The sequence below is a fragment of the Coregonus clupeaformis genome, chromosome 20 (assembly GCF_020615455.1).
Source record: "Coregonus clupeaformis isolate EN_2021a chromosome 20, ASM2061545v1, whole genome shotgun sequence".
In the NCBI taxonomy this organism is placed as follows: domain Eukaryota; kingdom Metazoa; phylum Chordata; class Actinopteri; order Salmoniformes; family Salmonidae; genus Coregonus; species Coregonus clupeaformis.
The window spans coordinates 917038-931867 of record NC_059211.1 but is presented as its reverse complement, the minus strand read 5'-3'; the positions used below and the strand labels follow the sequence as shown (position 1 = coordinate 931867).

Sequence of the window (14830 nt, the reverse complement as noted above, 5' to 3'; positions counted from 1 at the left end):
TTGACGGTTTGATGTAACACTGCTCTCCCATAGCATACCACTAGAGGGTATAAAAACTACAAATACCATATCCAACCCCCCAAACTGCTTGTCAACACCATTGAGAAATAAAATAATGGTCAACACCCTGCTCATTTTTAAATCACAGGACACCAGATACCAGGATGTTAATGGAACCTAGCACATCCTCATAAATCAAAAACATCCATATCGACTGAACATCTTCATCTTGTTTTGCACTATGCTCTCGTTGAAGCTTGAACAGAGTAGCTGATCTGGTTCTGGGAGCAGAGATTCATTTTGGACCGACAGACGATACAGCTGTGCTCTGGATAATGATGATGTCATAATTATAGGACGATGAGAATGTAATGAATCCCCTGGATCCCACAGAAGCCTCCACTTCCTCCTCATAGCAGCTGGTCCCAAATCAGTTTATGTTGTATAGCCAACTGGTATGACCATAGGACTTGGCTATAAAGCATATCTGGGAACCGGGTATCCTCCCACACACTGGTCATTTTCATTAGTACGAAAACAACAGTTTGTCATTAGACAGGTCCAGGGAGTCACTCCCTCCCTGGTATGCTATGGGAGAGCAGGGTATTGTTGGACGGGGCCACAGTGTCCCCCGACCCCTTACGGTATCTGAAAGATTATTGGAATCTGTGTGGGTAGCAGGCCAGGTAGGATGACTGACAATAGTGAAGGTGAACAGGTGGTCACGGGTCAGGTGACTGAGAGAAATGGAGGAGACTGAGGCAGTAATTCCTTTAACCACAAGGTGGTATATTTACTGGGTAGTTTGTCTGTGCTGCATAACAAAGGAAACAGAATAACATGTATCCAAGCAAATTCATAATCACAAAAGTCAAATCATAACAATCATTCTCATTATTAACATGAGGTAATTCAGTCATTCAGTTCAATAGAAATTCAATATGAAGCATGATTGAGTCATTTAGGATCATAACCATTCATCATAATCATGAGAATGATCATGCAAATAAATCGATCAGTTATCAATTATTCTATCTATAATCTTAATCAGTTTGATATCAGGATTTATCAATTTAGCAAATAATAATTACGTTTCATATATTTTTATTTTTTATTTTTTTTTGCTATGTTATAGCAGCGAAGAACACTCAGGCCCTCTCTCAATTGGAGTTCCTCGATTCCTCCCGTCCTTTCCTCCATCCTTTCCTCCAACATGGAAACAAATTACTCTCCTTGTGTCATCAGGTATTTACATACAGTGCCTTCGGAAAGCATTCAGACCCCTTGACCCCCTCCACACCCTGCCATGTGACAACCCCATTCCAAAATTGACCAAATAAAACATTTTCCTCAGCAATCTACACACAATACCCCACAATGACAAATCAAAAACAGGTCCCCAGAAATTCTTGCTAATTTATAAAAAATAAAGAACAGAAATATCTTATCTACATGTATTCAGACCCTACGCTATGAGACTCGAAATTGAGCTCAGGTGCATCCTGTTTCCATTGATCATCCTTGATGTTTCTACAACTTGATTGGAATCCACCTGTTGTAAATTAAATTGATTGAACATGATTTGGAAAGGCGCACACCTGTCTATATAAGGTCCCACAGTTGACAGTGCATGTCAGAGCAAAAGCCATGAAGTCGAAGGAATTGTCCGTAGAGCTCCGAGACAGGATTGTGTCGAGGCACAGATCTGGGGAAGGGTACCAAAACATTTCTGCAGCACTTAAGTTCCCAAAGAACACAGTGGTCTCCATCATTCTTAAATGGAAGAAGTTTGGAACCACCAAGACTCTTCCTAGAGCTGGCCGCCCGGCCAAACTGAGCAATCGAGGGAGAAGGGCCTTGGTCAGGGAGGTGACCAAGAACCCAATGATTAAGTTTCATATTTCATCCTTCCAGGTTTGTCTTCATATGTACATGTCATTTCGTTACATTTTAACCATATATCAATGGCATAATTGGCCTGTGATGATCTGTAGGGCCATGATCATTGTCCATTGACATAACACAATAGGCGCTCCAAGCCGCGCTCCGTGATAATAACTATAAACAATAACTGATGGCCCGCTCTCCCAATCGCAACAGATAGTTCAGATGAAAGATAACAGATTTGGTGGACTTACGTTGATTTGTGGACACACAGAATGTCTCGATTAGACGGAGTTGGGGGAGAGAAAGCAGCGAGGTCGGGCAGTGGCGATTTCCTCCTTTTAATGAGTTGAGATCTGTCGGATATTTCCACCTGACCTAATTAAAGCGCTCTGGCCCAGCTGCGCAAGTGGCCATGAATTAAAGGGCGATTCCACCAATTCCATGGGCCTTTTCTACAGCCACCCCGGAAATGTGTTAAATTCCACATTCCTCAAAAGGCTCATCGCTCCCCATCCTCTGTCATCTCAGGGAGAGGAATTAGTTGGGCAACTGGCCGGATATATGTCTGGTTCTTTACCTGGATCTCCACTGATCTAACACGACTGTTGGTCCCAGGCATGGTTTCGGTGATATGGCCCATCCGCCAGGAGGCTTGAGGCAGTTGAGGGTCCACTATCATTACTACTTGGCCAGTGTCCAGGCTGGCCTTTTCACTCCACCATTTCCCTCTGTGCTGTAGGTAATCCCGAATGAATCAGGCCCAGAAATGGTCAGCTAAGACCTGGCTGTGCCACCACCGGCATCTGCCAACGAGGTTGGTATCAGCATACATGGCTTGAGGAAGTGATGCGTCTCGGTGCCCCATCAAGAGCAGATTCGGTGTGACTGGATCTGGGTCAGCAATGTCTGTAGAGAGATATCCCAAGGGTTTGGAGTTCAGTATCCCTTCCATCTCTATCAGGACAGTCCGCAAGTGTCACAGATTCTGCCGAGGCTGCCCCTCCTCCTTGCTCTGGCAGGCTTCGGCGTTCGTCGTCACCGGAGTACTAGCTGCTGCCGATCTATGTTCTATGTTTCTATGTTCTACCTGTTGTTGTCTGATTGTCTCACACCTGTTTCCCATCAGGCAATTACTCCTTCCCTATTTAACCCGGTGGCTCCCATTGTGTTTTGTGCGTGTTTGTTATTTGTTTCGTGTGTCATTTGGTGAGCGGGTTTACTCCTCCCTGTGTGGAGGTATTTTGTATTTGTTTCTTTACTTGTTAGTAAAGTACGTTTTCATTGAGTTCTGTGTCCTGCGCCTGACTTCGATCCACCGCATTACACTGACACTCGTGAAAGCAAGACAGTTTCATTGACAGTTTGGTCCCCCAGAACGACTTGTAAGGCCGTCTTCACAGATTTGATCTCTCGCTTCCATGTTCCTCCAAAATGAGGAGCTCCTGGAGGATTGAATTTGAAGGAGATTTGTTGGTCCATCAGTTGATCCTGGAGGGTTGGTTCCATTGCTTGGAAGGCTTCCTCCAATCTGGCTTCTCCTGCCTTGATGTTTGTGCCCCTGTCAGCCAGGATCTTGTAGGGTTTCACCCATCGGGAGATAAACCGCCATAAAGGCCATGAGGAAGGCTTCAGTGTCCAAACTCTCCAGTAGGTCCAGGTGGACACATCTAGTTGTCAAGCACTTGAACAGAATGCCCCAGCGCTTCTCCACTCAACAACCTAGCTTGATCGTAAAGGGCCCAAAGCAATCTACTCCTGTTGACCAGAAGGGGGGTTTGAGGAGGCGCAAGCGAGCAGGGGGCAAATCCGCCATCACTGACATTCCATGCAGGTGTATTGGTGCTTGAGAATGGCTCCTCCAAGTATCCAGTACTTCCACCTCATCTCCCCATAGACTCTCTCTGGCCCTGGGTGGAGAAGCCTCTCATCATAACTCTTGATGAGAAGGCTGGTGAGAGGGTGTCTGGAGTCAAGGATAATTGGATGGATAGCATCGGGATCCAAGACTTCTGCTTGGCGCAGCCTCCCTCCGACTCTGATCACTCAGAGTATTTGGTCGTACTCTGGGGCAAGAGAGAGAAGACAGCTGTCCTTAGCCACTTCCTTACTGTCTTTCATAGCTTTTAGCTCCTCAGGGAAGCTGACTGCCTGTGCATGCTGTAGGAGGAGTGTCTCTGCAGCGAGGGAGGTGGGTATGGAAGCTACCCCATCTGAGGTATAGTTGGTGGTGGTGAGCAGATCCTGCAGTGTTTGAGATTGGGCTGGGTCAGGGAGAGCTGTTGTTGGCTCCGTAGAGATGTTGTAGCATTGGGTGGACTTCCTTAACTCATGAGCTTCAGTTGGTTGCGGAGGGACCGCCGGCACGGGGGCTGTCGGCCACTCATTCTCTGGTTGGGACAAGCTCCAGCGATGGGATTGAGCCAGTTCCTTAAGAGTTTTACCACGAGTGATGTCATCAGCAGGATTGTTTAAGCTGTCAACATACCTCCAGTCATTGACTTCTGTTAGGTCTTGGATTTCCGCAATGTGAGTTCCGACAAACACCTTATACCTGCAGGCCTCCGACTTGAGCCAGGTCAGTACAGTGGTCGAATTACTCCAGTAGATGACCCTTTGGATTGGCAAAGTGAACTCGGCTCGCAAGGTGGAGGCCAACTGGGCTCCGGAAAGGGCAGCGATGAGTTCCAGCCTAGGCATTGACAACTGCTTCTTGGGTGCGATCCTGGACCTGGCCATGACAAAGGAGACATGGGTGTGGCCTGCCTCATCCTCCACTCAGAGATAGGAAACCACTCCATAAGCCCACTCTGAAGCGTCACAGAACACATGAAGTGGCACATAACACCTTAACATCTGGACATTAGAGAGCTTCGACAACTCTGTTTCCCAACAGATCCATCTTTCCACTAGGTCAGCTGGGTGGATTGGTTACATTTTACATTTTAGTAATTTAGCAGACACTCTTATCCAGAGCGACTTACAGTTAGTGAGTGCATACGTTTTCATACTGGTTCAATCCAGTCCCTCTTGGTCTGCCACAGGTCCTAGACTAAGACTTTGGCCCGGGTTGTGTATGGCAGGATATACCCGAGGGGATCGTATTGACTGGCTAGGGTCCGATAGATGGTGCGCAGAGTGGGGGTTTCGGTATTCAGGGCAGAGCGGTGCTTGCACCCAAGGGTATCCAGTATGTAGATCCATCTCAGTCCTAGAGTGAACTCTTGTGGGTTAGCGCCAGACTGCGACAGCCATAGTTCACTGCTACTTGACCTGGCTTGTGGCGGGAGGTGCTGGATAACCTCTCTGTTTTCCCCACTTTGACCTCTCCACCTTTGGACAGGAGATTCCGGACTTTGTCGAGGAGTGCTTTCACTTCAGCAGTGGGTGGGACGCTCTGTAAGCAGTTATCCACATAGAAGGCATTCTCCACTGAATCCCAGACTTCTTGGTCACTGTCTGGGTGCTCCCGGGCGTGTCTCTGCAGAGGGTATATGGCACAGCATGTGGTGCCAAATGGGAGTACTTGCCATTCATAGATTGTGGGCTCTGCGTCTTGTTCTGGAGCAGTGTGGTGCCAGAAGGCAGAAGACGAATCTGATGAAACATGGCTTTGATGTCTCCACTGATGGCTCTTGAGTGCTGCTGGAACCGGAGAAGGACACCGAGCAAGGAAGGACCTAAGGTTGGTCTGGGGAGCAGACAGTCATTCAGGCTTTGACCAGCGGCTTGGAATGAACAGTTGAAGACAATTCAGTACTTCCCACTGTGTTGCTGGATAACATGGTGAGGGAGATACCAGGAATCGCTGAGTGGGTTTCCCTCTTCATGAGCTGTCACTTTGGTGACATATCCTGCCTTCACAAGGTTATGAATCTCTCGGTTATGAACTTCAGCAAGCTCAGGATTCTTCACCAGTCGCCGCTACGTTCCGCAGAGTAGTGGGAGTACAGCCCTTGTTGTGGTTGCCAGAGTAGAATGGTTGGGCACCTGTAGCAGTGGGGTTGCGCACGTCTGAACGCCATCCATTTCAGTGGTGGTGGTATGCTTCTCCACAAGGTCTAATGCATAGGAGTCATGTTTTGAGCAGGTGACCTCCTTTAGCTTCCGGTTGGAGAAGGTGTCCATCTTCCAGAGCATCTCCACATTCCGAAGGAGGTCAGTGGCTGGACAGGGAGATGGAGCTGGACTGCTTCTGGTAAAGAGGACTTGCTGTGACTGTACAGCTTGGGTCGAGAGAAGTAGATGGTCTGGACCCTGCACAGCCTAACCCAAGGATGTATGGACAGCAACGGGCCCTCCTTCTGGTCCAGCTCGTATAGGCTCGGTCGGGGTGACGAGGTGTGGGTGGTCTAACCCTATCAGGATGAGTGGCGCAACCCTGGCCATGTTGGGAAGAGGCAGTCCTCTGAGATGAAGATATTGCTTCTGTAGAACACTCACCGGGCAGGAGTGCTCTGCGAGATTCAGGCCATCTGCCATGAAGGCATTAGTGATGTTGTAGGCCACGTCCCTCTGTCCTGAAGGTGAAACGCAGAAGGTCATGGCAGAGCCTTTCACTTGGATAACATAATGTCGCACCGTTGTGAGGTTAAGGGTCTCAGGGGTCCCCTTCAGGTGAAGCAGCCGGGCGGCAGCTGGGAGGATGATTGTTCTTTCAGACCCATCATCTAGAACGGCGAATGTATCCTTGCTCCTCCCTTCGCTTTGCAGAGTGACCTTTACCACCTTAAACATGACCCTTGGAGATCGATTAGGCTGGTCGAGGTAGGTGGCTCCTACCATGAGCATACTCTGTTCCTTCGGTGCTTGGGGAATTACATCATGCAATACTGTGAGATGGATTTCCTTACATCGATTGCAGGGTTTCCTCAATGTGCAGGTCTCCGCTTTATGGCAACGGGCACACTTGTAGCATCGCTCACCTGAAGTTATCCAGGCCTTCAATTCGGGTCGAGTGAGCTTTTGTACCTTGGGGTATGAGCCCAGAAAGTGCCCCTTACAATTGCAATAGGGGCAGTAGGGCTGGAATTTGATGTTCTTGCTCTTGAGAGAGGTCTTCCTGGGTTCCTCCCTTCTGGGTCCCTCCCCGCCTACACTATTTAAGTACATGGTAGCGTTCAAACTCCTTCCTTACCCCAGAGGCTGTGGCTGTGATTGAGGCCTGGTGAGCGATGCTCTTCACCCTCGCCTTCACCTGCAACCATGCTGCCAGGTCTTTGAGGGCATAGGTGCCTCTCGAGCCCTCTTTCAGGATGCTGATCCAGTTTCTGCTTTTCTGCAGCTATGGAACCCTGACCTGTTCACCGGACGTGCTACCTTATCCCAGACCTGCTGTTTCGACTCTCTCTCTCTCTCTCTCTCTCTCTCTCTCTCTCTCTCTCTTCTCTCTCTCTCTCTCTCTCTTTTCTTCTCTCTTCTCTGCTCTCCTCTACCACACCTGCTGTCTCGACCTCTGAATATACATTTACTCCTGAGGTGTTGACCTGTTGCACCTTCAATAACCACTGTGATTATTATTTGACGCTGCTGATCATCTATGAACGTTTGAACATCTTTAAGAACGATCTGGCCATAATGGCCATGTACTCTTATAATCTCCACCTGGCACAGCCAGAAGAGGAGTGGTCACCCCTCTAGGTTTCGTCCTAGGTTCCTACCTTTCTAGGGAGTTTTTTTCCGAGCCATCATGCTTCTACATCTGCATTGCTTGCTCTTTTTTATTTTAAAAAAGATTACAGAAAAAACACATGATTTCATGTGTTTTTGGAACACTTCACTTGATCACGTTTTCACGTGTAGTTTCATGTTGTCACATTATCACATTAACTTCACATAAGATCACATGATAACATGAAAACGTATTTTTGGTTTTCGTATGTGTTTTTTCCATAAGGGCTGTTTTAATCTGTTTTCTTCCATTTGGTGCCTAATGAACATGGCCCAGGGAACCAGGGAGCCAGGAAAGCACATCTCCTCCCTCCTAGCTTCCTACCCTACAACCCAAATCCTGCAGCTGTTGTCTCTGAGGCCTGTTGGCCTGTTGGTCTGGCAGGACTGACGGTGTGGGGGTGGATGAATCGATGTCTCTGGCCATCTTTCCCTCTCTAGTATTTGTTTTTCTTTCTCTCTGCTGTCTTTCTTGATCTCTCTTTCTCTTTCTCTTTCTCTTTTTATCTTCTGTCTCTCTCTCTCTCTCTCTCTCTCTCTCTCTCTCTCTCTCTCTCTCTCTCTCCAACCATGCTCTGTCTCTCTACCAACATGATAGCAACACGTTTATATATAGATCAAGATAAACAAAACTGGAAAATAACCAGAGCTTCGACTGACGGAGCTAGCTTCCCAATCCCCCTATATTCTTTGGCTGTGACAGCCATGTTGGTTTTGTAGCCCAGTGATAGTTTTGTTGTTATGACTAAAAGGGCTGGCTGCTGGCCTTCCCCTCACCCTGCCTGGCATTGTTTTGGTTGTCTGGACAGCAGCAGTGCACCTGTCACTGACCGGGCCCTCCCCGTCTTTCCTGCAAGACTCCAACACACACAGAGGGAGAAACACATACATACACACATACACTCACACACTCACACTCACACTCACACACACACACACACACACACACACACACACACACACACACACACACACACACACACACACACACACACACACACACACACACACACACACACACACACACTGTATCCAGCCGTCTCATTCGTCAACGTCTGGCCCCCCTGCCTCCCCTCCTGCCTATGCCTGCTTTAATCTCTCCCAGTGAGAGAGGGAGAGAGACAGGGATTGGAGGACGGAGGGAGAAGGGGAGGGCCCAGAGGAGAGGGAGGGGGAGGAGGGAAACCAGAGTTGCGAGGCAAAGGACTGGTCACATGACCAGCAGCCAGAGCTCTGTTTACAAACCAGAGAGCGAGAGAGGCAGAAATATAGGAACAGCAGCAGCAATAGCAGAAGCAGCAGAGGAGGATCGAGGCAGATTTCTAGACCACCATTATGGATTGAGACGGAGAGGGAACCTTGCCACCATGATCAGGCCAGCTGGAGGTGGGAGACTGTCTTTGTCTCTAATTTTTCTCAATCGAAGCAGCAGATGGTTTGAGGGAGAGTAGGAACTTCCCCCTCCTAAACACACACACACACACTAGCAAAATATCGCAGCTAAAAGACTGTTCTTTGTTTGTTTTGGGAGAATCATGTTTTTGCTGCTGTGAAGAGTACGCTCTACCCCCCTAGTAGATCAGAGCACTGAAGGAGTAGAGGAGAAGAGAGGGCAGACAGAGGGGATAAGGCTTGTGAAAATCCATCTGTTCAGAAGGCTTTGGAGGGGGACAAAGCAGGGACTAATACCTCCCTCACTGGAATAAGAGCAGGGACTGTCGTTTGGAATGGTTTTCTGTCTCTGTGATGAACTGGATAGGTTTTTGTTTATCGGATGGCAACTGTTATGTGGCTGTTTTTATCCTGAATACAAGTTGTTTTGATTGTGAGGAAAGGAAATGTGTGTTGTTTTGCTCAGTGTTGAGAGCAGATTTCACCACTTCAACAATGGACATTCACATGAGGTAAGAGCCATGTGACTAAACTGATTTCTTCGTCTCTCTCTGACAGTCATCACTTGGACGTCATCGTCAATGTTGAGAGAGGAGAAGAAGCACACATGAGGACTGCAGCACTCCAAATCCCAAATCTCACAATCCTAACCCTCGGGAGCTAATCCAGATTTGGGAATGTCGCACATGGACTGCTGAGTGGACAAAACCGCACATCCAGAATTTGCAGAATCTTCTTCTCGGAATCTTTATGGTTTTGTTTTTGGACGATAACCTCCAACCACCCCACCGGCTCGTTTGTCTTCTTTTAGCCCAAGTTTAGAGACTGATTTTGGGCTTCCAGGCTCCGAGCGTCGGGGTAACCTGGTAGTTTGGCCCTCACCCAGGTCCAGCCTTCTCCTGACAGGGCCTGGATTTACTGCTGCAGTCCTGGGAGTCCGATTTCATGCAACCATTCCAATGGTGTAACGGTAAGTGTTTTTCCTCAACCTTCTGCCAAGTCAATGTAATGCAGTCTGTAGTTTACACAGCCTGTGTGTTCCCCCTATAACTCTCCCCTCTCCCTTCAACTCTTTACTTACTGCTAACAGGGTTTCTGTAATTGATATGCTTGAGAAATTAGAAATGACGAAATTGCATGTGGGTTCAGTTGGGTTTGTCGAAATGGTGAAACAGCACTCAAGATTTTCCAGGGTCATGTTTAGTTAGTTGTATATAGGCTACATAGCAACCATCATGTAACTGTAACTAACAGTACTACTAAAAGTGGTGTAACTATTCAATACCTAGCCGGTCTCTGCATATGGTCCATTCTACATCTGAGAAAATAAACTGTCTATGTACCGGTAACCATGTTTCAATTCGAAGGCCCCCCCCATGCCCATTCCCCCCTCCCTCCCCTTTACCCCAATGTCAAATGAATAACCCCATACCCCCCACGGTGCTCAAGCTGTACCCATTCAATCACTCTAAATGAAGTGACACGGCCATGGCCGTTAAAACAGACTGGCAAAGAGCGGGGGTAAGGGGGCATCTCATCCGTGGTGAGGCAAATTAATAAGAACAGAACACATGGGGCATATGGGTGGAAGTGGTGCTTCCTGGTTACCATTGTCTTGCCAAATGGTGCCTCAGTCCCTAGAGTGTCGTGTGTCTGTTCATGAAATGGCTAGCTAAAGCCCCAACCAACCCCCACCCATGACACACACACACAACCCACACAGGCCAGCCAGCCACCTAGTCTGTGAAGGGGAGTCTGTGGAACAGATGGCGTACCGGCGGAAGTGGAGCCACCGTACTCCATGTTGGTTTAGTTTGCTGCCAATTATGTGCCTCGGCTCCAGTCAGAGCAGAGCAATACAAAGCAGTATGGGTGGGATGTGAGCCAAATACCAGGCAGTCACTTCCCCCTCCCTCCTCGCCGAATATTTACCTTGTCGTTTGAATTGTCAATACTAGGCTTTCTAACATGCAGCCCTAGATAATAAAACACATGTTTGTGGCTCTTGTGTTATATAATGGATATAATGGTGATTTATCTAAGGGAGGAATACCATATAGTTAGCAATGCAGTTATAACAAGAGCCCTATATTTAGATTGAAATATATATTTCCATATATAAATTTGTCTCCAGTTATAACACCTCCATGAGAAGTGAATCAGTGAGAGAATCAGTGTTCTATTTTAGTGTCCCTCTCTCTCTGTTTTAAAAGGTGTGTAAACAAGAAGCTGTGAGCCGTTTGCATGTGGGGATATGTCCCCGGATCCTCTGTTTTGAGAGGGTTAAACATCTTACTATTTATAACTCTCATTATATTATAAGAGAGGTAAGCTATGACATGTTTTCATTCAAGTCCCTCTACTGTTTTGTTTTGACAACTTCTTTCATGACAACAAGCTGTGTGGAAATATTCTTCTTCTTCCCAGGTAGCCTGTGGTTTAGGTCTCCAGCGCTCTGAGAAGTACTGTGGACTTAGCAAGATGGATACCACCTACCGCCTGCCACTCAATGTCTACGTCATAGTGTTGGGCATCGGCCTGTTCGTCTTCATGCTCAGCCTCATCTTCTGCTGCTACCTCTTCAGGTATGTAGGGTCATCACTAGCTGGAACAGCACAGTGATAAACCCTGCCTATTTCTACAATTTAACAACTGAATTTAAACCTAACCTTGTGCCTAACCCTAACCTTAAATTAAGACCAAAAAGCTAATTTTTGTGCTCGTGAACTATGATGTAGTGAATTTTGACTTTGTGGCTGTGCCAGCAATTGGAAACCGTAGTGGGAAGGACCCAAACAAAGATGGCCGCTGGCCGGTTGCCATTGCAATCAGGATATTAACATGTAGACTTATCCACATGGAGGCTTTACTTATTATGCTTCAAGAGCCTTTATTTCATTACATATTATAGGCCTATGATATTATATACATATATATTACATTATATTGGTATATTATACTGTTAATGCATCAGTTGTTATATTCTACATTTTAACAAAGCACCATGCAATGTAAGCAGTAAATACCAAGCCAGACATACAGTGCCTGTCTAGGTCAAGGGGTGTGAATTCTTTGAGGGCACTGTATAAGATAGGCCATTGGAATTCCCTGCATTTTAAAGTGATGCTACAGAGGTTTTGTATAATTCCAGCCAGTAGTTTTGTGTACTACGTCATCCATTTCGTGTACGTTACACCCCCAAATAAGAAATGTTATGAATTCCAATTCGTACAATGTTTCAAATTCATAAGTGCTTTAGATCCCAGACTTAATCTTTAAACACGGCCATTTTGTATTTGTCTGTTTGTAGGTTGAAACAGCAAGGGACGAGGGAGCAGTTCAGCTACAATGAGGTAGGCCTATCACTACAGCAGTACATGTAGCTCTGGGGTCTGTCCAGGGTTAAAATACTACCAGAGTATTTCACACTGTCTGTTGTTGTCAGCGTGTGTGAAACACAACACCCACTACTCTTTATAGTTAACCTTCATTACATCAACCCTAGACCTGGATTTGTACCAATACCTGTGTGTGTCAAGTAGCTTATAGCTCACTGTAACACATGTACAAACAACTGCTTTTTTCCTTCTTCATTTTCAATAGGTGGTTCTTAAAGGGGCAGGCAAGAAGCTGAGCCTTCTAGGAGTAAGTCATGTCATTCTCTCTGATGTTTTTATTTCAATGCAGATAGATTCTGTTTGGAAAAGAATGTACCATTTTCTGAACCATTTCTGTGTGGCTCGTGTTAGCTACTTGGGGAAACCCCCGTGGCTATGCAATGCCTTTGATTTAACCTGGTGTTGAGTGTTTGAATGTGAACTCAGATGATAGTCACATACTAACATGCATTCTTCTTCTTGCCCATACACACACACACATTCTTCTTCTTGCTCTTACACACACACACTAATACACCTTCTTCTTGCCCTTACAGCAAACGTGTGCAGTATGTTTGGAAGAGTTTCGGACCAGAGATGAGCTAGCTGTGTGTCCGTGTTCGCACGCATTTCACAAGAAGTGAGTTAACCATCCTGCTTTCCTTATAGACAGAGCTTACGAAACGTCAACGCATCTTTGGTCATAATGTTCAAGCGGCAGCTGATACTAACATGATACATAAATCCTTCTGGTTCCATCCTCCCTTCCTTGAAGTTAACATCCTTGTCAGATCAATTATTAGATTTGAAGAAATCTCAGTCTCTTATGTGTCCCATCCAGGTGCCTGCTGAAGTGGCTGGAGATCCGTAGCGTGTGCCCCATGTGTAACAAGCCCATCCTCAGGCTCCACCCAGACCCCACACAGGGAACTGAGGGGCCCCAGGACCCAGAGGAGGTGTGAAGGACCCCAGGGCCCACCAGGACCGCCATACACACATTTACACACAACGGAATTGATAGTCATCTTATTGACATGGTCATTTTATGGACATCACACAGGGTTGATTATATTCTTAAAGTGGCTTCCTTGGTGTTAGTCTTTGAATGAGCATTAATCAATATGGCTGGGGTTTGGGTGCTGTATATGGATGTTGATTACACCCGTCCAGGCCTTTCAGATCATCAAGAAAGTCAGCGATGACTGAGGGATAGGGCGCAAGGGAGTGTTTCAAGATCTGGCCCTACTAAGTTTACCAATGGAACCTAAAAACGAAAGGATAACCCTAACCCTGAGGGATGGGGTACAAGGGATCAGGATTTGGGGTTTGGAATGTGGCCCTACTAGCATACCAATGGGGCTTCCTGCAAGAAATGAAGGATAGGGTAGGGGATAGGGCGCAACAGGTCAGTTTGGGATTGGGCCCTCCTAGCTTAGCAGTGGAGCTTTATAAAGCGCCTGTCTATCCTCCCCCTTTAGATCAGTGAGAATGGGAAAAGGCTATACGGTCACTCCTGACCTGAATATTCATTTTGCAGGTCAGAAATGTACTAATATTATCTCCAGTGAGGAAAGTGACATAAGAATGGGAGCCACTTTAGAATACAGAGTCCTCCCAGTCATTGGACGATGCCTGGTACAACACTGCCAGAAACAGCCAAACACAAACGACACGTCAGGCATTCTGAGAAGGTCATTGGTCAAGAATCAGGATTGATGTAAATGGATACCTCTCATACCTCAGGGGTGTTACAATACAAGCCAGCACAAACATGCCATTCAAAACCATGTGCCACACATAGAACATGTCCAATACTGCCAACTCCAACCTAGGTAACACTGTACTTAGGTAGTCAAAACATTGGTCACGTTCCAGGCCGACTATATTGCAGTCGCGCCGCACGCAGCAACCGATGGTGCTATGCCACGTCATCGACTGCGCAGTCGGGCATCGGATTGCTTTATCATATGCGGTTAGCTGACATGTTAAAACACTTATACAGGCGTGGAGATCTGGCAGGCGACTGCAATGTAGTCGGTCTTGAACGCAGCCAATGAGATCTTGCAAGCGACTGCGATGTAGTTGGGCTGGAACCACAAGACCAGTCCAATACCAACAACACAGCAGCACTCTGATGTACAGAACTATATATCCAGGAATGTGTTTTAAATGGCACCTTATTCCCAAACAGTGTATTACCTTTGACCAGAGCCCTATGCAGGCCCTGTTCAAAAGTAGTGTACTATATAGGGAATAGGGTGCCATTTCAGACACAAACCAGGTCCATATCCCCGAAGACTGATAGACAGCTAGTCTTGCCTGTATGTACGTAACGTTGTGACCCCCATCTTGTAATTTTGTATCGTTTGTTGCTTTTAAATAAAATATAATGTATCCTCGCTGTGGTGCATCTTCTGTAAATTAAATATTAGTAGATGGTATACAAGGTTATTTTGTAACTTTTTTATTTATTACAAAATGATAGTCATTCTATTCAGTCAGGTCAG

At 46.6% G+C, this 14830-nt stretch overlaps 1 protein-coding gene across 2 annotated transcripts; it reads left to right on the top strand.

Annotated features, from left to right (window-relative positions):
- The first annotated feature begins 8766 nt into the window (after window positions 1–8766).
- On the top strand, window positions 8767–14722 carry zgc:175214 (uncharacterized protein LOC557610 homolog). Of its 2 annotated transcripts, XM_045205212.1 has the most exons (7): window positions 8767–8940; window positions 9505–9916; window positions 11378–11531; window positions 12257–12299; window positions 12550–12591; window positions 12881–12963; window positions 13165–14722. In XM_045205212.1, the coding sequence occupies exons 2-7, from the start codon at window positions 9892–9894 to the stop codon at window positions 13283–13285; spliced, it is 468 nt and encodes a 155-aa protein (XP_045061147.1). In that variant the 5' UTR covers window positions 8767–8940; window positions 9505–9891; the 3' UTR covers window positions 13286–14722. The 2 variants fall into 2 exon arrangements, with proteins under 2 accessions (XP_045061147.1, XP_041694820.1); XM_041838886.2 differs by having other exon boundaries at window positions 8770–9916; window positions 11374–11531.
- The last annotated feature ends 108 nt before the right edge of the window (window positions 14723–14830 follow it).